Source organism: Manacus vitellinus, unplaced genomic scaffold (genome assembly GCF_001715985.3).
Source record: "Manacus vitellinus isolate BGI_N305 unplaced genomic scaffold, ASM171598v3 scaffold_46_pilon, whole genome shotgun sequence".
Lineage (NCBI taxonomy): Eukaryota > Metazoa > Chordata > Aves > Passeriformes > Pipridae > Manacus > Manacus vitellinus.
In genome coordinates, this window is record NW_021940578.1 from 4,622,852 (window position 1) to 4,643,428 (window position 20,577).

Genomic DNA, 20,577 nt, shown 5'->3' on the forward strand with positions numbered 1-20,577 from the left:
TCAGATTCCTGCTGTGTTTGGTAAATCTTCAAACTGTTCTGCTGCCCTAAGCAAATATTTACTCTGAGGGAGGATTTCTGATGACAAACCTGCATGTTTTCTTTAATTTCTGTACGTGTCAAGATTATTTCTTCAGGAAAGGAATTTAAAGACCACGGTAGAGAATTCTCCTCCCTTAAAATAATTACATCAGAGCAGTTGTCATTCCTCCAAGAGCTCCCTGCAAAATTAGGCTATCTTTAAAGAACAGTAATTCTGTGAAAGAAAATTGTCCTTTTTCTGCAGTTTTCCCACCCCTGGGGCAGAATTTTTCCCTCTTGGCTAAAGATCTGTGAAGGGTGAGAACGCCACCAGTTGCTGAGTGAGCTGTGACCTCAGCAGCTGTGACACAGGAGGGTTCTTAAGGTGTGACCCACCATCAGATATCTCGGAGAGCTGTGTCCTTATTGTCATTCACTTGTAACAAAAGCAATAAAAGAAGTGTGGGGTCTAAGTTCCACTGCTCTAAAAGTGGCAAGGCTCTGCCCCTTCTACCTGGAGGAAGGGAGGCTGCAGCAGTTAAAGAACACATATAGAGGACACGTGGAAAAAGAGCTGGTGCTCAAGCCAGCCAGTTAAAGAACACATGCAGGACACGTGGAAAAGAGCTGTTGCTCAAGAGGACGCGTTTTTTTTTGAGCTGACTGTTAAAGATAGATGGACTAATAAAGAGGAGGCTGGTTTTTCTCCAGCTGCTGGAGATATCTGTGAACTTTGCATTTCTCTGCTAAACTCTATAAATTGTAGTCGACTATTAACCAAGTGCTGGACTGTTCAGAGCAGTCCCGTAAGGCAGGAGGCTCATACCAAGCCAGCAGCACGTGGTGCCACCTTTTGCACGCAGAGGGAAAGGAAGGTAAAGTGCTGGTGGAAAAACCTCGTGTGCTGTGGAAAGCACAGCCCTGAGAGGATGAACCTGCCCTCTGTGAACCGCAGAAGTGCCTGAGCAAGGTAGGACGAGGAGCAGCGTTTGGGGCCAAGGGCAGGTGCGGTTTGTGGCTGCAGGGGGGGTTAATGCGGTTCACTTGGATTGCTGTGGCAGATGGCAAACACCCTCTCTGTTGCCGGCCCCCCCCTCCCGTAGAATGCCCTGCTTTTCCCGGGATTCCACAGTTGCTGGGCAGCGTCTCCAGCTGCGCCATCCACAGCTGTCCATGGGCTGCAGGGGGGAAGGAGCAGCGGCTCTGTGCTATAGATTCACCTCGTCCATGTCTATGAACCGGCTCATTTAGCAACTTTTTGCAATAAATCTGCCCCTTCCCGCTGGAGATGAGCCTGTTTCCCCTGTTAACTGGCAGCACCTCTGTTTGAAACAGGATCTGGTGACACAAATCTGCCCCCGCGGCGACAGGCTCGAGCAAGGAAAAGAAACGTTCAGGAAGGGAATGATCAGGCAACAAGGACTTACTCCAGCTGGTAGAGCCTGTCGTTGATCGGATGTGTTTGGAAGAGTCACAGAGGGGGATTTTCTGCGTGGGGCGTTTCCATCCCCTGCCTTGGCTGTTCCATCTGTAAAAACCTGCACTCCAAAAGCTGCATCTGGGATTCAAACACCAAAAATGAAGCTGAAAGGAGGGGAGCAGGAGAGCTCAGACAGAAGTGAAGGTGCAAAGGGGGTGAGTATGTTGACTCCCTTCTTCCAGCTTGAGCCTCCCAGAGAGACACAGAACGAGCTCTTGGAAATCTCTGGATGCCTGTAGGGAAAGGAGAAGGGCTGGCACGTCCACAGGGAGGGCAGAGACGAGTATTTCTTGAGCCCTGTTTATGTCTGTCTGAAGTGCAGGGTTGCACTGGGTGCTGTGATTTTCTGTCTGTCTGCAGCTCACCCACCCTGTAACTTCTGTGTGACTTCCCCCTTCTGTGTGTGAGTTTTCTTTCGTATTGTCTAATCAATTTTAGGCTACAGTGTTAGTTTTCTGGGTGGGGCTGCCTTTTACAGCAGCGTTTGGTGGAGTCTTGCGCAACACAACAGCTCGCGTGCGCCAGAGGTTTTCCTAAAATGACTTTATTGCTGTAGCAGCAATGAGATGCATTAGCGAGCTGTAAAAACCAACCAGACAAAAAACCCAACAACCCAGCTCTGTCAACACAGCCCGGGGGCTGAACAGCGACTAAATTGTTGTGAAAGGCGAGTCGTTTGGAGCCCTGGGCACTGTGTACCCACAAACATGGTGTTTGATCCCACTCCAGATGGCAATTCCACTCGCCTGTTTAACTGCAAAGTGCAGCTCTTGTACCCCACAACCAAGCCCTCGCTGAGCTACTCGGATAAGTTCTAATTGGCTTCAGTGACAATCAGTTAGATCCGTGAAAAGCTTGGTCCCAAAATGTGGGAGGCGGAAAAAATTAACAGGAAAGGGATTTTGCCACCTGATGCAAAAATCACTTCTTTTTAAAGCTTTCCTGCGCCAATATCCTGTGTTATTTCCTTACCCAATTTGCAAGTGGGGAAAAGAATAATTGCTTACAACCTTTTTTCCCTGTGGGGTGGTACTTTAAGGATGATAGCTTCAAAAAAAAAATTTAATCATCCCAATGATTCATCAATACCAGCAAAGCACAGAGTGAATTACTGTAATGACTATGTGCAAATCAAGCAGAACAAAATGAGTCGTAATGAAAACAACCCGTTGGGCTTTCACATGCAGTAAAATTAAGGGAAAAAACACAGAAAACCAAGGTTTGAGGTAATTATTTTTACTGAATGTTGTTAATGCTCAAGAACCAGACCTGCTTCTAAGGCGGTGTTTGTTTGTTTGTTTTCTTTCCCCTCTACAGAAAATGACCATTTCCCTTGCCCTGGTGGCTCTGATATCTGCCTTTGGATCTTCTTTCCAGTACGGCTACAACGTGTCTGTGATCAACTCTCCAGCCCCGGTAGGTCCAGCTGTGGAGCAGCCCATGACTTAGGAGTGGGTTTGCAAACATTTAGGAGCAGGTTTACAAACCCAACAAGTGTAACAGTTCACTACAGGGGTTTGTGGGGAGGTGCTTGTACTCTCCTTGTGCTCAGGAGAGCTGGACTGTGAGAAATGAGGGAAACCTCTGGGAACCAGGCACATCCTGTAAGTCAGGATAACTTGTAGTAGCAGTTATCTAGTCCAGGCTTCTCTATCCCTCTCTTGTATTTGTTCTCCCACTCACCCACTCTGGTTTTTTACTAAGACATTCATTTAAAGCTTTATGGCATTTGTTGTTTGGCTTTTACAGCATGAAAACTGTCCTGGCTGTGCTAAACGTGCTCTGTGTTTCATTCCAGTACATGCAAGACTTTTACAACCAAACCTACTTGGACAGGACTGGGAAGCCCATGAACAGTGCCTTCCAGACACTGCTCTGGTCTCTTACTGTGTCCATGTTCCCTCTGGGTGGCTTTTTTGGGTCCCTGCTGGTGTATCCTATGGTCAACAACTGTGGCAGGTACGTGACAGCCGTGCCTGAGATCCCTCACCCCAGGGCTCAGATAAGACTTGTCTCACTGGTCACTCCAGCTGGGAGGATGAATTTCCCACACACACCTTGGCAGTAAAGCCCTTGGGATGAGGGTGAGTTGCTGGGCTCAGCTACAGGTGTTGTCAGGAATTTATATGGTTTCAGGATGGCCAAGGCCAGGCTGTGTGCTGGGCACTGAGCCAGCCAGAGAGCACTGGTGGAAGTGCTGGGCTGAGATCAGGCCCAGCTCCTGCTGCTCAGGGTTCCTGAGAAGCTTCAGTTCTCTCTGGAAGCCTTCATTCCCTGCAGGAAAAATGGGACAATTGGCACTTTCATCAGTCTTTGGGATGATGAGTCATTGGGGTCTGGGACAGCATTGCACCCCGGGGGCCTTAGAAAAACCAAGCTGAATGTCTCCTTTCCTGTTCCTTTGCAGAAAGGGCACTTTGCTGATAAATAACCTCTTCTCCATCTCTTCTGCAATCCTCATGGGGACCTCAGAGCTAGCAAAAACCTTTGAAGCAATCATCATTTCCCGTTTTATCATGGGAATATATGCTGGTAAGTGGATGGTAAAGGGAGAGCCATAAATATTTTCTTGGCTATGTAAGGGTGTTTTATTCTCTCAACAGATGCTCTCACATTTTAGCATCTGCATAACAATGCTGTGCTTTAGCACTGGTCACCTGCATGTTGCAGGAGTACTAAAGATCTCTTGGAGATAAGGGCCCTGAGACTGGAATTTAAGATACATATAAAGGAGGTGGGTGCCTGCAGGTGAACCTCTCCTCTGCAATAAATATCTGCTAGGCACTGCAGCTCCCCCAGCCAGGAAACCTGCTGCTGATAATCTCTTTCCCTAGAGGACTTAAAACAGGTAGTCTATTTTTTTTTCCCTTTTTAACATAATCAGAATAATCCATTAAAGTCGTTGGAGTCAGTGCCAGATCCAATAATCCAGTCCTGGAACTGACTGTTCTTCCTGCAGGAGGAAAGAACTGTTAAAAGGGAGAAAAAAGAGCTCAGAGACACTGGATTTACTGCAAAGATAGTGGGAAGCCAAGGATATAAGTCATTGCTGGTGTAAATGGCTTTTTTAGAGCTGCAGAAACAGGGAACAAACAGAACCCCAGAATTCTGGGTACCCCATGCAGTGCTGGGCAGAGCCAGGTCTGTAAGGGTCCTAAGAGCATTTGGGCTCAATTAATTGGCTTTGGGCTGGCGAGGCTCACGTGCCCCAGGGTTTATTAATGAGTTGGGATATCCTGTAAGGACAAATTTCCTGCCTTAGCTCAGCGACTGTAATTGCTGCACATTACAGATCAAGTTGCTTTCCCCGGGGCAGTTTCTTGTTTTCCAGTTTTATCTACTCCAGTGGTTTTATTTTGGCTTTTGACTGGCCTAAACCTGGCAGCTGCTCTTAGCACTGGAGCTCGGAATAAATGCAGAGGGACCTGTTCAGTGTGATCCCTCTTTCCAGTTATTTATAACCCACAAAGGAATCTGGACTGGCTGTCCTCACTTTGCAGTTTGACCTCGCTAGAACTGTGGGTGTTTTTCCTGGGGAGGGAAGCTGCTGATCCCAGCCTGGCTGCCCTGGGATCTGGGAGGATCCAAGAGTCATTCTCCAGGAGAATCCAAATGTCACCCTCCAGCACTGGTTACACTTGTTTCCATGCCTTTTAGCTTTCATATATCAGCTTGATCACCTCTGTAACCCCGAGCTCCTGAAGCTCAGGACCTCTAGAAATGTCAGATAAGAGCCTCATGTGGTCATTTGACTCCAGGAGTTTGGGTTTTGCGTGCCAGGATTTACAGCCTAAGCAGGGAGCTGGCAGCTCGCTGGGGTTACTGTGGGTAGGCATGTCACGTTCCTCGAAATAACCCATGCCCTTGGTGTCCTGATTGGATTAGAAATCCCTGTTCCAGCATTCCAGCTGCAAGACATCTCAGACCAGCAAAGCTCTCTGCAGAGCGTTACTGAGCAGCGAGTTTTTAAGAGCCAACACGAAGTCATTTCCTTCCACCCTCACACCAGCTTGACTGGATAATAATTCCTTGTTTTGGAGGAAGTTAAAGTTCCTTCCTTACACAGTTTTCCTTTGTGTGTCTTGTGCTGAAGTAGCTGCTGGGAGAAAGCTGCTTTTAGGAAGGTGAACACAGAGCCCTCAAATCATCTGCTGGCTCTGTGGCCAAGACAGGCTCCTGCTCACCCTGTGACTCCTCAAATGCTTTGCAGCTGAGCAGTTAATGATCTCAACGCTCAGAGCACCAGCAGATGGGCAGGTTGCACTGCAGGGCCAGAGCTTCTGAGGGCAGCAGCTGCAGGGATGGATGTTGTACTCCTCCACATACTGAGTGACCCAGTGCCACGTGGTTTTTGTCCCCTCTTCCACTGAGAGTGAGGAAAACACGCACAGCCTATTCACTGGCCAGAAGGTGACATCAAATCTTCAGCTGGAGCAGAAGGGTTTGAGTGTGGAGTTCCTGCGTGTGCTCTGGTTCATCAGGAATCTCTGGAGGGTGTGAGTGTGCTGACACCAGGCATGGCTAACACTGTTCTCTCACTACCAGGTCTGGCTTCCAATGTGGTTCCCATGTTCCTCGGAGAAATGTCCCCCAGAAACCTCAGAGGTGCTATTGGGATAGTCCCACAGCTCTTCATCACCGTTGGGATCCTTGTAGCTCAGATCCTCGGTCTCAACAGCATCCTGGGGAATGCTGAAGGTAAAGCTCTGCCTGGGGACTTTGCTGTGGGCTCCGTAGGGGGAGGATTTCTCACCCTTGTCCTGTCTCCATGGTTGCAGGCTGGCCTGTGCTGCTGGGGCTCACGGGGATCCCATCACTGATCCAGCTCCTTACACTGCCCTTTTTCCCTGAGAGTCCCAGGTACCTGCTGCTCCAAAAGGGCAATGAAGAGCAGGCACGACAAGGTACAGTGTCACCCTTTAATGGAAGGGGAGATGGAAGGGGGTGGATCTGACTGTGGGACACCACTGATGGCAAAGCGTGAAATTCCTCACTGGTGGTGAAGGTGGAATTCTTGCAGCACTGCTCCTTCCTCTGCATGTGTGAATCCCCAGCTTCCCACCGTGGAGGCACTGCTACCCAGCATTACATGTTGTTCTGTCTTGATTTGAAGCAGGAGAGCTCACTGTAAAACTCACTTTGCTCTCCCAACTAGCCCTGCAGAGGCTGAGAGGCTGCGATGACGTGGATGACGAGATAGAAGAAATGTTCCAAGAGGGCCAGTCAGAAAAGGAAGAAGGGCAGTTCTCTGTGCTCAGCCTGTGCACCTTCAGAGGCCTGAGGTGGCAGCTCATCTCCATCATCGTCATGATGATGGGCCAGCAGCTCTCCGGGGTCAATGGGGTGAGTGGGGAGTGGGAAGGGCAGTGGGGTGGAAAGGAAGGGATGGATGAGGTTGATGATGCAGGGCAGTGCTGACACAGGAGATAAAACCCAGGACACAGGAGTAGCCCTTCATCCAGGACACTGGTTCATGTTGTGGTGGGTTGGCCCTGGCCAGTACCAAATCCAGCACAGACAGGTACAGGGGCAGGCTCATATACACATGCAGGATCAAGCTGTCCTGTTAAGGATAATTTGGATGTTTTTAGAGTGCTTGGGCCCGGATCCAAACAACAGTGTCTTCAGAAATAAAGTAATTCAGTCCTCAGGCTTTGGTGCACCAGTGACAGGATGCAGAGCAGCCAAAATGGGATTCCCACGTTCTGCCCTTGGCCACAAACAAACACAGCTGTGGTTTTGCTGCAGGTCTTCTACTACGCAGACAGAATCTTTGAGTCAGCAGGTGTGCAAAGCAGCAGCATCCAGTATGTCACTGTGTCCATAGGGGCCATCAACGTCGTCATGACTTCGCTTGCTGTGAGTTTCTGTTGGGGCTCTCTGAGCTCTGACTTGTCCAGTCTCCCCTGTCTGTGTCTGTTTAATTTATATTCATCAAACCAGAGATCCCAGAATGGTTTGGGTTGGAAGGGACCTAAAAGATCATCTCGTTCCAACCCTCTGCCATGGGCAGGGAAACCTCTCACTAGAATGTTACTCACCCATGGGGTGAGGTGCTTTGCACCTTAATAGGTGTCCTGTGGTGTCCCTTGGGTGAAGGCACCTGGAATAAAAGACCCCAGGTGTTGGGTCTCTCACCCTCTCCTGTCTCTTTCAGGTTTTCATTGTGGAATCCCTGGGGAGGAGGATCCTTCTCCTCGCTGGCTTTTCGTTGTGCTGTGCCTCCTGTGCAGTGTTAACCTTGGCCCTCAACCTCCAGGTCTGTGCAAATGGCTCAGGTGGTCCTACCCAAGCATTTCTGGACTTCCCAGGGAGCAGGCCAGGGTTATATTTTGAAGTACCTCTTGAAAAGCTGTGATCCTGCTTGTCTGAATACTACTTCCAGTATGTCACATTCCTAACACCCATTGCATCCATTTGTTGGCAGCAACAATCATACCCAGGCTGTGAATTGGTGGCTAATTATGGACACATCTGGCACTGGAGGGTGACACTGGCTTTAGAATGCCTTCAAATCTTATTACAAACAGTGCCTTGGATGTGTTGGTGGTGTTCAGATAGGAACCACATCTAACCTGTGATTCAATCCTTCACAGACCTCGGTGTCCTGGATGTCCTACCTCAGCATAGCCTGTGTCATTCTCTACATCATTGGGCACGCCATAGGACCCAGTAAGTATGCACAGCTCGTCCAGTCTGCTCCACAAGCTGGCTAAAGCCAAATGTTATGTTCCATTTCAACCCACAACCTTTGTGGAGCTCATTCATAGACACTGGATTTCATCTCTGTGTGGCCACGCACCACACAAGTCATTTACTTGCTCTGTTTTTTTGTTTGTTTGTTTACTTGTTTGGGTTTTTTTTATTTAATCCTTATTTAATTTATTGGGTGCTCCTAAACACTTAGGAGTTAGAAACCATTGCCTGCCACTGAAGTGGCTGGAACATTTTTTTTTTTAACATTTCAACCGTTTGAACAAATGGCTGAAATGAAAAAAACCAAACCATTGCAATCAAGAATTCAGAGTGGAGGAACTGCCCTCGGGGTTTCCAAATGTCCAACTGCCTTCCAGGTCCGGTTCCCTCTGTCATGATCACCGAGATGTTCCTGCAGTCATCCCGGCCTGCAGCCTTCATGGTGGGAGGGTCTGTGCACTGGCTGAGCAACTTCACCGTGGGGCTCGTGTTCCTCTACATGGAGGTGAGAGACAACCCCACAACAGGGCAAAACTTCAGCTTAAAATTAATCCCTTCGCCCCTGTTTAATCCCAAAAGCTGTAAGTGCCCCTGTTGGTTCCCAGTACCCGTATGGAGGATTATATGTCAAGGGCAAGAAACTGATGTTAGTCAGCATTTTCTAATCACACCTGTCTGCTGCACAGGCTGTAAAAGAAAGCAGCTACTTTGCCAGGTGAATGTCTCACCCTGAACTCAGGAGCATGGAAAAGATGGCAAATTCCCCATCTTTCCCTGTGTTTCTCAGGGAGCCAATTTTACTTTTGATCTCTGGGTCCCCCAGTTCAAACTGATCCCCAGCAGTGACCCACAAACTGCAGCAGGTGCTGAGTTTAGCCTGTGCAAAGGGAGATGGTGAGTTCACTTTGATTTAGTTTGATTTAGCTTGATTCACCCTCCTTTGCCACTAAATTCCTGGTGTTTCCAATAAACCCATGGTGGTGGTATGAGAAGACAGAATCTAGAACCACCCCAACTTCTAGTTGTTCAGCTTTAAAATACGTGCACACCACTGTGGCTGCATTTTTTATAGCCAGTGCAGGGTGCACCATGTCCAAGCCATGTACCTGCCCACCTGGAATGTTTCCCTGACCCCTGCTCTCTCCTGTCCTTGCCCTAGGCTGGGCTGGGGCCCTACAGCTTCCTCATCTTCTGTGCCATCTGCCTGGCCACTGCACTTTACATCTTCTTCATCGTTCCCGAGACTAAGAACAAAACCTTCATGGAAATCAACAGGATCATGGCCAAGAGGAACAAAGTGGAGATTCAGGAAAACAAGGAAGAGCTGAAGGATTTCTGTGCTGTCCCGGGTGGGCTGCAAGAGAGGACGATGAGCTTTAGCAGTCAGCTGTGACACAGCCCAGTGTCTGGCCTGGCAGGGACATCCCTCAGGATCTGTTCAGTGGGAAAACAAATACATTTATTCATCATTTGATACTGCTCTGAGAATCACAGAATCCTTAAGGCTGGAGAAGACCTTTACCATCGAGTCCAAATGCAAACCTAACGCTGCCAGTTCCACCTCTTGTCACCAGGAAAGGACAATGTCCTCAGCCAGCTCAGTTCCTGTGACCAATGTCCCTGATCTCCTGACTGACACACCTTGGGAGACACAAGCCAGCCCCTGTCTTGTCACAAGCCAGCCCTTGTCTTGTCATAAGCCAGCACCACACTCCTCTGAGGAACTGTCACTCGTGTATTTGGGGAAACTAAATTTAATTTGTTATCTGAGGGTGCTGCCCTCTGTGTTGAAAAAAGCAGAATTGTTGAACAGCCTGGCATGGATTTGGTGGTGTTGATGGAGAGAGTCCTTCACATGGTTTACTTTAACCTTACAAAATTACTTTTATACCTGCCCTCAAATTTGTGATATATGTGTTGAAAAAGAAACTGTTTTCATGTTCTGTCTCTACATCCCTTACAGAAAAGAAGGCAAAGGGCTGTGCCTGGCCAGGGCACAAGGATTGCACAGGAGCTGCTTTACATCCCCTTTCCTATGTGATATGTCTGCAGGGGAAGGGTGGTGAGTGGACAGTGATAAACAGAAGGAAACACATGTGCAGGGAGGATGGTGAGAAAGCCAGACTGGGTGAAGGATGGGACAGAAATTTTATTTGAGAAAGTGGCTTCTGTGACCAAGGAGAGCAGGTCTTTGGCATGAAGGATCTAGGTAGGGGGATCTAAAATTCCTGTGAGGGGTGTGACAACCCAAGGTGCTGGACTGTGCCTCAAGTTCTGCTGTTCTTTGCCTCTATCCCACTGATGGAGGCCTTTGCTCTCTTGGACAGACACCCTGGAGCAGCAGCAGGGGCACGGTGAGCCCATACAAAGCAGAAGCAGAAACAAGCCAGTAATCTCAATTCTTCTCAGTTCCCCCAGCAAGCAGTTCAGAATCTCCTGATGCCTTAATTAAAAACCCAGCAGCTGGGATCACTGGCAGCTGGTGTCAGCCTCCAGAACCACCCCCCCGAGGAGGGCCATGGGGGTTTGTCCCCAGGCTATGACATCCCCCCTCGGCTGCCCCGGTTTGCACAGCGCGAGCGCCCGAACCTCCGCAGGGCTGAGAACGTGGCTCCACAGGTTCACCTGAGCCAGCCACCCTGCAAAACCATTGGAGAACGTCCCAAGGAGAGTGTCTCTGTCTTTTCCAAGGACGAGCATCCCTCCAGCCTGGCTCACATACCCCTTCTGGACGCTCGCTGCTTTGCCGGCCGCTCCGTTGAGCCACAGGTTTGCCGTTCCCGGCTGGGAGGCCCAGGCCAGGCAGTAGTGCAGCCAGTCCTGTGCCTTGTGGTGCAGGGGGAAGCTGATGGAATGGCCTCCTACCCACAGCCCCACCTCTGTGCCCACGGTCACCAGCAGCTCGTTGTCCCTCTCCCGTGTGGAGTAGGACAGGACGGTCTGGCTCCCGGGGTGCCGGGATCTGGCCCAGAAACACAAGGTGAAGGCTTGGAGGGACATGTCACGGAGGGGATGGACATCCACAAAGCTCTCAATGTTTTCCACAGGGAAGTAGAAAGCTGGAAAAGCGCTGGGTTTAACACCTGAAAGAACCAAAAAGGCACCGGTTACGTTTCCTGCCGTGCCTATAAATAAGCCCAAATCCTGAAGAATTGCACCCATAGTCTGAGCTGTCTTGAGCCACAGTTACTGGTGTGTGTTGTGCCCACAGGGAAGAGGCTTGAAACAATGAAAAACTGAGCTCCCTCACACAACTGTTTGGGAAAATTGCTTTTCTTCCCCTCCTTCTTTCTCTTTTTCTCATACTGCATAAAATAGAGGTGACAATTATTTATCCTGGGGGAACTGTGAGCTTAAATGTTTCACTGCTTGTAAAAATGTGCTCGCGTGTTGCAGGAGAAAGCTGCAGTTGCTGTGGGAGTACCTACATTAGGGCTGGCCACAACAATGCTTTAATTGAAGAATTTCCATCAGCAGGCCTAGATATGGGACAAAATTCTGCCTGCATGTGTCAGTACCAAACCTGGCAATGATTTAGGCCATCAAGGGCAGCAGGGCATGGGCTCTTCACCCTCCCAAGGTAAGCTGGACCCCACAGCTGTGTGTTTTACCTGCTTGGCTCCCTCTGTTCAGCAACTCTGTCTTCATGTCTTGGAGCTGCGTCTGGATTTGATCCAGTCTGAGGGTGAGTTCTTCTGGATGGCATTGTGCTAGAGCAATCAGACAGGTGAATTTACAGAAGGCCAGGACATCTACACTACATCTTCTACTAGATCTTCTACACTAGATCTTCTAGTCTGGGGGAAAACCTTTGTTTTAAAACGCAGCATCTCTCCTCCCTGTGGTGCCCGGCCGCTCTCACACCTCACCCAGACACACTCGAGCTGAGGACCCTCCTGTGGTGCCACATAGCACCAGTTACCCTGGAGATGTGTGTGACAGTCAAAAAACCGCCCCAAACTGTCAAAATACAGGCTGGCACACACCCTGCAGCCACCACTGCACCTTTAGAAGCCAAGTGTGTTGGCAGGGAAAGAGGAGGCGTGTGGGACATCACCCCTGCAGGGACGCTGCTGCTCCTGGGGAAGCTGATCTCCAGCACACCTGAACTCCTTCCACGCAGGTTTCTCGCCCCTCCCCAGGTAAGCCCAAGTCCTGCCTGCTGAGCCCTTACCTTGGGGGGGTCTGGCTCTGAAGGAGGACTCCACCACCCTCCCGTGGAGGGGCTGGGCGTGCCGGTAGTCGTTGCGCAGGGTCCTGTTCTCCCAGTCCAGCAAGGTGTTCTCCAGGAGGCTGATCTGGCAGGAGCACAGGGCATCTTTAGAAGGGCAGTGGGAACAACTGTTGTGCCCAAAAAGCGCAGGGAAAACCCTGCAGCTCGGGGTTAAACCCAACAGCTCCTTCCAGAGGCATCCTCAGGGGGCTCTCGCTGGGCGTTAGCAAGGGAAGGGAACAGAACAGGAGGGCTCTTATCAGCTAATTCCTGATAAAGGTATTTTGCCTGAGGGAAGTTCTGAACACCTGATGGTAATGCATGCATGGAAATTTTGCTGCTGTGCTGTAGCTTTCTCACCAGTGCCTTCCAGCCTTTCCCCCTGCCAGAAAGAGTATTTCTTTTCCAAAGGGAACACAGTGATCCTCCACTGCTGTAGTCCCAATTTTATCTTGTTCTTCTCCTAGAAGGAAATGCTTCTGATGCTCCTTCATTAGCTTAAAAGCATTACTTTCAATGTAAGTCTAGGCAGGGAAAAACCCTGATATACTGTATAAAAATGTGGCAACTATTCTGTAACTGTTTTAATGTTATGAATGGCTCTTTTATGGCAGTTTTGGGTTTTTTGGGGGGGACTCTCTTACAGTAGTTTATGCCTTGTTGATTCTGGCTGGTCTCTTCCTTTTTTTATAGTGCTTCTGGGTGAGCTTAACAGAGCAGAGAGTTTGTTATCAGTCAGCTGACCTCAGGTAACCTGCTGCTCTACAGCACCTGACCCTTGCTGTGATGTGGCACCACAGTGTCATCACAGCCACCTGTAATTCCAATTGCTTTGGAATCTATCCCAAAAGCTCTGTAGGAGAGATGCCACGTTATCTCATCTGTCAGGCTGTTCCCAAAATCACTGGAGGACAGAAAAGGAAAGGTGAAGCATGGAGGAAAGAGCAGCTGGTGACAGCCACCACTTACCTGTGTGTGTGACAGGACAATTGGGGAGTGGAAGATGGTCCAGATCACACTCTCAGAGCAGGGTGGGGTTGTCAGGGAGCCCTGGTACCTGTAGAAGTGTGAGAGGTTTTCTGGCAGCATGGCTTGGACATCCAGAGAACTCAGCTTTGTGGATTGACCTCAAAAGGGAGCAGAGAGGCAACATCAGCAATTAATGGGGAGTGAGGAGAGAGGTGGAAGCTCTGTTAGAGCCAAGGTTGGCAAATCCCTCTGCCCAAAGGTTTATCAGGACTTTGGCAGGATGGATGGAGGTGGAGAGAAATGAGTGGCCCTTCCAGTGGGTCTGTGGGTTGTCATTTGGAGGTACCTGGGTCCTGGGAGTGGGGGGCACCTGCACCCCAGTGCTCTGCCAGTACCTGCTGGTCCTCCCAGGAGGCAGAGAGTCTCAGTGGGTGTACAGACAGCAGGGAGCTGGTGTTTGGTGCTGCAGGCCTACCAGGAGTCTATTTATTGCTGCCTTGAGCACCTTCCCCCCCATCCTGCTGCTGTTGGAGCCACGTGGGCAGGGATGGTGTGGAGTTGGGCACGGCTGAGGATGCTCAGCCATGGAACTGCCAGCAAAGCAGCAGGAAGAGGTCTGTCCCCAGACCCAGTACCCATGTACAGGCTTTGTGAATATCAGGGGTGGAGAAAGGCATTCCCAGGTCTTACCTGCAAACCTGATTCTTGCCAGTTTGGAGATGAATTCACTGTAGTAGGTGTTCTCAAAGTGCCCATCCTAAACACAGCACAGAAACCTTGATCAAAAGCTTTGTGACCTGCCTGTCCTTCTGCTTTGCTAATCAGCTCTGGGGACTAATTGATGAACTGGGGGATAAAGAGAACAGATGCTATCACAGATCTGATGGGCTGGACAATGCTGGCCATGACCAGGTGTGTACACAGAGATCTCAGGTAGAATAGGGAACTGTAAGGGTCCTTTTTCACCACTTTTAAATCCACACAAAGTCAAGTGTTCCCACTTGCAAAGCAGAGCAAGGCCTTGATGCACAGCAGCTCCCACACCTGATATTCCATCTGCACTGCTTATGGGGCAAACTTTCCTGGGGCTCCCAAAATGTATGGGCTGGTGTTTGTGTGAACCCCAGATGGCCCCAGGGATAACAGTCCTGCTGCAGCACAGCTCCCTAAACTGGTGGCAGACACCATCTCTTAGGACAGATGTACAAACCCAGCACAGGCTGCTTGTGTCTGGACTGAGATCTTAGCACAGGCCCTGATCCCTGGGCATCAAACCTACCTCGTAGAGGAAGGCCAGCACAGCCAGCCCGTTGGGTTTGTCCTTGGCTTCTTCAAAGCTTGAGTAGTCAGCAGAGTTGTAATGGACAATGTGCAGCTGCCAGGAGAGAGACAAGGTCATCCAGCAACAAGTGATGAGTGGCTTCCTGGGTGCTGCCCAGGGCAGACTGCAGGGAGAGCCACCAGCCCAATTCCTGCTGCTCGTGCCTCACAGCATGGCCAAGGAGACCTTTGGTTTAACAGGTTTGTGATGAATGTGGGGGGAAATCTCCACGTTAGAAGGACACCAGTGCTCTTGCAATGGCTTTTCTCACAGTCCTTCTGTGCCAGCACTGTCGGGCTCAGCCCTTGCACTGCACCAGCCACCTGCACTCCTGGGAGCCCTGTCCTTCCCCCTGGCCTCTGCACTGCTTCCTGCAGGCTCTGTGGGCTGCAGCTGCCAGTGTCCCAGCTGGCAGAGGTGCAGTGCCCCCTCCCTGCAGCCCCCCCTGCTCACGTACCTCCGCAAAGTACCTCAGCCCGTCTATGGTGTGCTCGGAGCCACTGGTCTCCAGGTCCAGGCCACCCCAGTGCAGGTGCATCTGGACAGCCGTGTAGAGGCCTGGGAGCCCTCTGGAGATGTTCATGGTGGGTGGCAAATCGATCTGAACTGGAAAAAAAACCCCCACCAGGATTGGAGGCAGCGCTGGGTGCAGCCAACCCATTCCTATGGATCCCCTCACAGTGCCTGCTGCTCCCTATGGATCCCCTCACAGTGCCTGCTGCTCCCTCTGGAATGAGCAGGGACATCTCAGGAACCGACCCCAGCATGGAAGGGAAAACACTGAGCCTAAAGCTGGATGTGCTTAAAATCCTTCCTGGCCTCAGGCTTGTGCCCCACACAGCTCCCACCAGGGGCAGTAGCTGTGCCTGCAAACTCTTCCTGAGCAGCTCCGGGTTTGTCATTAGGCACTAATTAAAGTGCTTCAGTGATCAGCTCTTGCACAGCACATCGCTCCTTGCCGGGCTCTGCATAAATTTAACTACTTCCTTTCCCAGGAAGAAAAGGGCAATATAGAAATCAACGAAGTGATTGGCCTCATCTAACCTGTTGTCATAATTCCCAGTGTTCTGGACTCTGCATTTTCTAGGAACAGGCATACTGGGGGGAGCCCTGTACGTTTGAAAAGGCTGTTTATTTCTTGAAGGATTTGTGGAGACAAATCTCCTTTCCTTCTCCTTACTCACAAAGAAGCTACAAACCGTTTGTCTTCCTGCTAATTTTCACTGCCACAAATCATGTCTCATGTTAATAAATATGCCAAATCTAGAAGTGAAAATGGAAGATTTGCCTCATCTAAATAAAAGCCCACAGCGTGTCATAAAAACTGGCAACTATCCTTGCAAAATGCAGCACGCCATATTAGTCAGTAGTCATAGTTTGGGTTTCTGAGAAGTTTCTTTTGTTTGTGAACTGTTTACAGATGGACAAGATGAAAACATGTTTCCTTGTAATATCCCAAAGGGTCTAGAGTGGAGGGGGGAAAAAAATCTACCTTTTTTCATGAGATCTCTGCTGCCTGCCTTCCATAATGAGGGTTATTTACATCAAGTACCTCACTGGGGTTTCTACTTTCCAGAGCTGTGCTTGCCCTCACTACCTGCCAGACAACCAGTCCTCTTTAAAACAAAAAGAAAGGTCCAAATGCAAAAGGTTTCATTAACCCAAGGTTATCTGTGTGAGTGTGTCTGCACACAGAGTCTGCACTACTGCAAACAGGCTTTATCAGGTGGGATTTAGCCTGATAATAATACAGCTACAGAGAAAATGTGTCTGGTTTCTTAGGTGAGACATTAGGGTTTGGCTCCTGAGAGCCTGTAAGGAGAGTCCTGCTGATAAATCCATCTTTCAGATCTGCTGAGTGTTTTCCCTGAGGGATTCTGCTGCCCTGTCCCCTCTCACTGAAGCCAGTAGAAAATCCCAGCCTGACTCACAGGAGCTGTGAATGGGCTCAGCCGTTTGTCCCTGTGCTTTAGGAAACTGCCCTGCACCGGAAAATCATTGTTGGGAAGTTAACAAAAGAACAGGCAGACACACACGTGCAGTCAGAAAAGCTAAACCTGCAAGAATTAATGTCTAGGCAGGCAGGGCAGCAGTGCTGACACGAGCTGAACGCCGAGCTTGTGTGGGCCACAAACAGGAGGCACAATTTTCAGACACACAATCCTCCTCTGAAGGCACTTTGTCTCTCATCACTTCATCTCCTTGCTCTCACACCATATTTCCCCTCTCTCTGTTACAGAGGGGAAGAAAGGATTAAAGAGCTCAGAGTTTTATGTTTCAAAACCACTCGTTCTCTCCCCACTGCAGCCGTCAGAAAATCCTCTCATTGCTCATCTGTAGTCCAAAAGCATTATCCCAACAGTACCAACTGATGAATTATTTAGGCAATGAATTACAGATTGCAGCAGGAGAGTCTGGGATCTCCTAAATTACAAGCCTTGCCCTGACACTGTGTGGCCAAAGGCCAAGGTTTAACCTGTGCTGTGCTTCATTTTCCCTTCCTGAGACTCAAGATACCCATCCTCTGGCTGTGAGGGAGGGATCCTCTGCGTTGTACTTTGTGTGACCCACATCTAAATGAACCTGGAATGCAAAGGTTTCCATTCCTGTTACTTCTTACTAACACACAGGGTCAAAAGATGGATTTTTTAGTGCAGAGAGGAGTCAGTATGCCCCAAATACCACACACTGCTGTAGTCCTGTTGTAGCATGTTAAAAGAAAGGGTCGATCTAGAATGCTCTGGCTGCCTTTTATCCCCTTTTCAGGTCTGACAGAGAAAATATCTTGCAGAAACCGAACTGCCCTTTATTTGTCTGGTTTATATATGTATTTCTGGAGAGCTTTCCTGGGTGACTGGGGGGAAAACAGCAAAACTAGGGGAGGGGAACCAAGTGAGATGGCAAAGTAAGGTGAGTTAAAAAAAAATAAAATAAAATAAAAATAGGGCATTGTCTGTGAATAGCATTTCCATCAGTTAAAATGAGAAGTGTTCCTGAGCACTGCCAGGAGCCTGACACCCCCCCAGCCTTACCAGAGTGACCATTGTTGGTCATCTTGAAATCCCCCTGCAAAGGCCCATCGTAACCATTCAGCTCCAGCTCCAGCAGCAGGGGGTTGTACCTCACTTTTTTCCTCTGGATGTCAACTGGAGATTGGCTCTTGCCAGCACAGTCTGGAAAGTGCTTCCCCCAGTGCTCTTCATCCAGCTCTCCTTCTGTGAGGAGGGGAAGCAAGGCAAGGTTACAGGGGTGTGGTGAGGAGTGCTGTTAGTGGAGAGTGGGAGAACCCCCCTCGTTTGCCAGCAGGAAATGTTGATCTAATTACTGGAGCACCAGGAGATGCAGCAGTAAAAGGTTGCTTTGCCTTCCCTAGAGCGAAAATACACATTATTCTGTCTGCAGGACAACTGTGCTGCAAAGGGAGAAACCTGCATTGCAGCAGCAGCTTAATGATGGCTGGAGACTGAGCCTCCACCAAAAGGGGAGCAGTGTTTGTATGGAAATGGGGATTTAAATGGGGCTCAACTGCCAAAGGTGTGGAATTCGGTTCTCAACCAGTGGGAGTGAATAGGGTCAGGGCAATAGGCAGGAAGACTCTACTTGGGATCAGGAACTGGCAGCAATTTGCTATTTTTAACTGGGGAAAGAGCAATTGCAATATTGCAACTATTCAACAACGTCCTTTGTTGTAGCTTGATTACCAGCCCCACCGAAGATCATAAAAGGATTAACATTTACTTCAGTGAGCCCTGCAATCAACTCCCTGAAACAAATGCAGCTGTGAAAAAATTCACAAAAAGATATAAATGCCCAAATAAGGACTTCTTAGTGCTCTGTACTGCCTGGAACGTGACAATAAAATAAGAAGTAGGCCGTATTTAAAGCTTTTCCTTCCAGGATCATCCAAAGGGCAGCTTTTCTTCTAACACAAGTAAAGATATCCCCCATTGTTTGAACCTCGTTGTGCTGCCAACCCTGACAACGTGTCCTAACCACACAAAGGAGTAAAAAGGGGTGACATTGAAGAGAATCACTTTCAAGACACAGAGGCATCGATAAAGTGGAATAAATTAGTTGCTCTGTGTTCTTTCGCTGAGGGAGAGTCAAGCTGAGTGTTGCTTCTGCAGCACAAAAGGGAAGGGAGTGTCTTCAGCAGCAGAGCCCCCAAACCAGCCTTGTTTTTCGTTACCTTTGTAAGTCCAGAGCACCAGGTGAGAGCAGCTCAGGGGCAGCAGGAGCAGGTGGAAGAAGGCAGCTCGGAGCCACATGTCCCTGGCTGTACCTGCAGTGACACCCAAGGTGGGGAGAGCTTTAAAAACCCTCAGGAGGTGAAAATACCCATTTCCTGCAGGTCTGGCCTCTCCAGCACCCACCCTGCCCTTCTCCTCACCCAGCCAAAACAACAACAGCAAACAGCACCACGGAGATAATATATTTGGACAGTCAGCTTTATTGACCCTCTTAACTAAGCTGTGCCTGCAAACAGGACAGGTTCCCCCCCTCCATGGCCAACACTGATCTGAGTCAATGTCTGACCACTTTTCCTGTCCATTCATCCATGGGTTGAAAAGCTTCGTGGCAAGTATTGGTAAAACAGTGCTCTGTAAGCAAAAATACCCAGCACAGACCTCAAACATTGTCCTGAGACAGCCAACTGTTTCCTCCTCACACAGAGGCAGAAGGCATTTAAGGGAGCATTCACAATCTTATTAGAAATCAAAACTGTAGACACTTGGCCCCTGTGAAAATCAGACTTTTGAGGCCAGGTTTAAAACCACTCCACATCCCCAAGCCTTTAGAATTTAAAGCACTTTGCACCTTCCCTCCTCACTGCAAATCTGGTTTTGAATGGGAGGGATTTGCAACCTTTGAAAAATTCAGAGCTCTCAAAAAAAAAAAAAAATTTAGACTGTTGAAAGATACAGGTGTGATAGGAGAGACTGAAACCCTGATGGCTTTCTAAAAAACATAGGGAAATTCAAATAAAAACCAGCAGGTGACAGATGTCTAAATGCTCTCGTGGACTTCAGCAGCTGCTCTGTGCATCTTCAGACATTTGATTTCCTTAAAAACGTGTCCCAGGCAAATACAGTCCAGTAAAAAAGCCACTTGGCAGAACTGGGGAACAGCCCATGGATCCTCCTCCTGCCTTTTTGTATCCTGTTACCAAGCAAATACCATTCCCTCTGAAAAACCCTCTCTTCCCTCCAGGAATGAGGTACCACCAACAGCCCTTCCTGCCCAGCAGTGCCCCCCAGCCCATGGCTTTACAACAGAAGGGGAGCAGAAACCTCCTCCCTGGGGGATGGAATTTTCACCTGGCACTGAGAAGAGCTACAGCTTCCCCCAAAGACAGGCAGCAACATCAAACATCTGGCAGGAAAGCAAACTGAGGTCAGTGCCACCTCAGCACTGCTGTTCACGACGTCCCCACTGCTTGCAATAAGATTTGCAATTATTTTCAGCAGCGAGGGGGGGGATTTTCAGGAGTAAGGTGATTTTCAGTCGGTCAGAGGCGGCAGCAGTGAGGGAAGTCCAGGGCTGAGGGTCAGACTGAGCTGTCCAGGGGGGATCCTGAGCTCAGAGGCAGCTGGGTGGCAGTTTGGGTGGCAGTTTGGGCAGGTGAGGTGCTGCAGGTGCTCAGCTGCTGGTCGTTACACTTGCTAAGAGAGCTCAGACTGTGCCTGTCCCCAGCGTGGGGACAAGGCCTCTAAACTCATCCAAAAAGATGTGGTGACCCAAACAGAGCTCCCAGAAAAAAAACCCCAAAAACATGCAAAAATCCCCGTGTAGCTGTCCAGGCTTGGGGCTGTAGGGACTGCCCAAGCTTCCCAGTGGGTTTATGAGAAATAAAAATATGGTTTTATAGGAGTATCGT

The 20,577-nt window shown here is 49.4% G+C and overlaps 2 protein-coding genes across 2 annotated transcripts; one reads left to right on the forward strand and one right to left on the reverse strand.

Moving 5' to 3' along the window:
* The first annotated feature begins 456 nt into the window (after positions 1–456).
* Positions 457–12,988, forward strand: LOC103762172 (solute carrier family 2, facilitated glucose transporter member 5). Its single transcript, XM_008928819.3, has 13 exons — positions 457–990; positions 1,356–1,655; positions 2,818–2,916; positions 3,299–3,459; positions 3,908–4,032; positions 6,046–6,198; positions 6,279–6,404; positions 6,656–6,843; positions 7,249–7,359; positions 7,658–7,759; positions 8,097–8,172; positions 8,574–8,701; positions 9,356–12,988. The coding sequence occupies exons 2-13, from the start codon at positions 1,599–1,601 to the stop codon at positions 9,587–9,589; spliced, it is 1,560 nt and encodes a 519-aa protein (XP_008927067.1). The 5' UTR covers positions 457–990; positions 1,356–1,598; the 3' UTR covers positions 9,590–12,988.
* CA6 (carbonic anhydrase 6) lies at positions 10,068–20,300 on the reverse strand. Its single transcript, XM_008928820.4, has 10 exons — positions 20,018–20,300; positions 18,889–18,981; positions 17,732–17,914; positions 15,157–15,305; positions 14,658–14,753; positions 14,069–14,135; positions 13,379–13,536; positions 12,371–12,494; positions 11,808–11,906; positions 10,068–11,279 (listed from the first exon to the last, which is right to left on the reverse strand). The coding sequence occupies exons 2-10, from the start codon at positions 18,965–18,967 to the stop codon at positions 10,666–10,668; spliced, it is 1,569 nt and encodes a 522-aa protein (XP_008927068.3). The 5' UTR covers positions 18,968–18,981; positions 20,018–20,300; the 3' UTR covers positions 10,068–10,665.
* Positions 20,301–20,577: the final 277 nt, after the last annotated feature.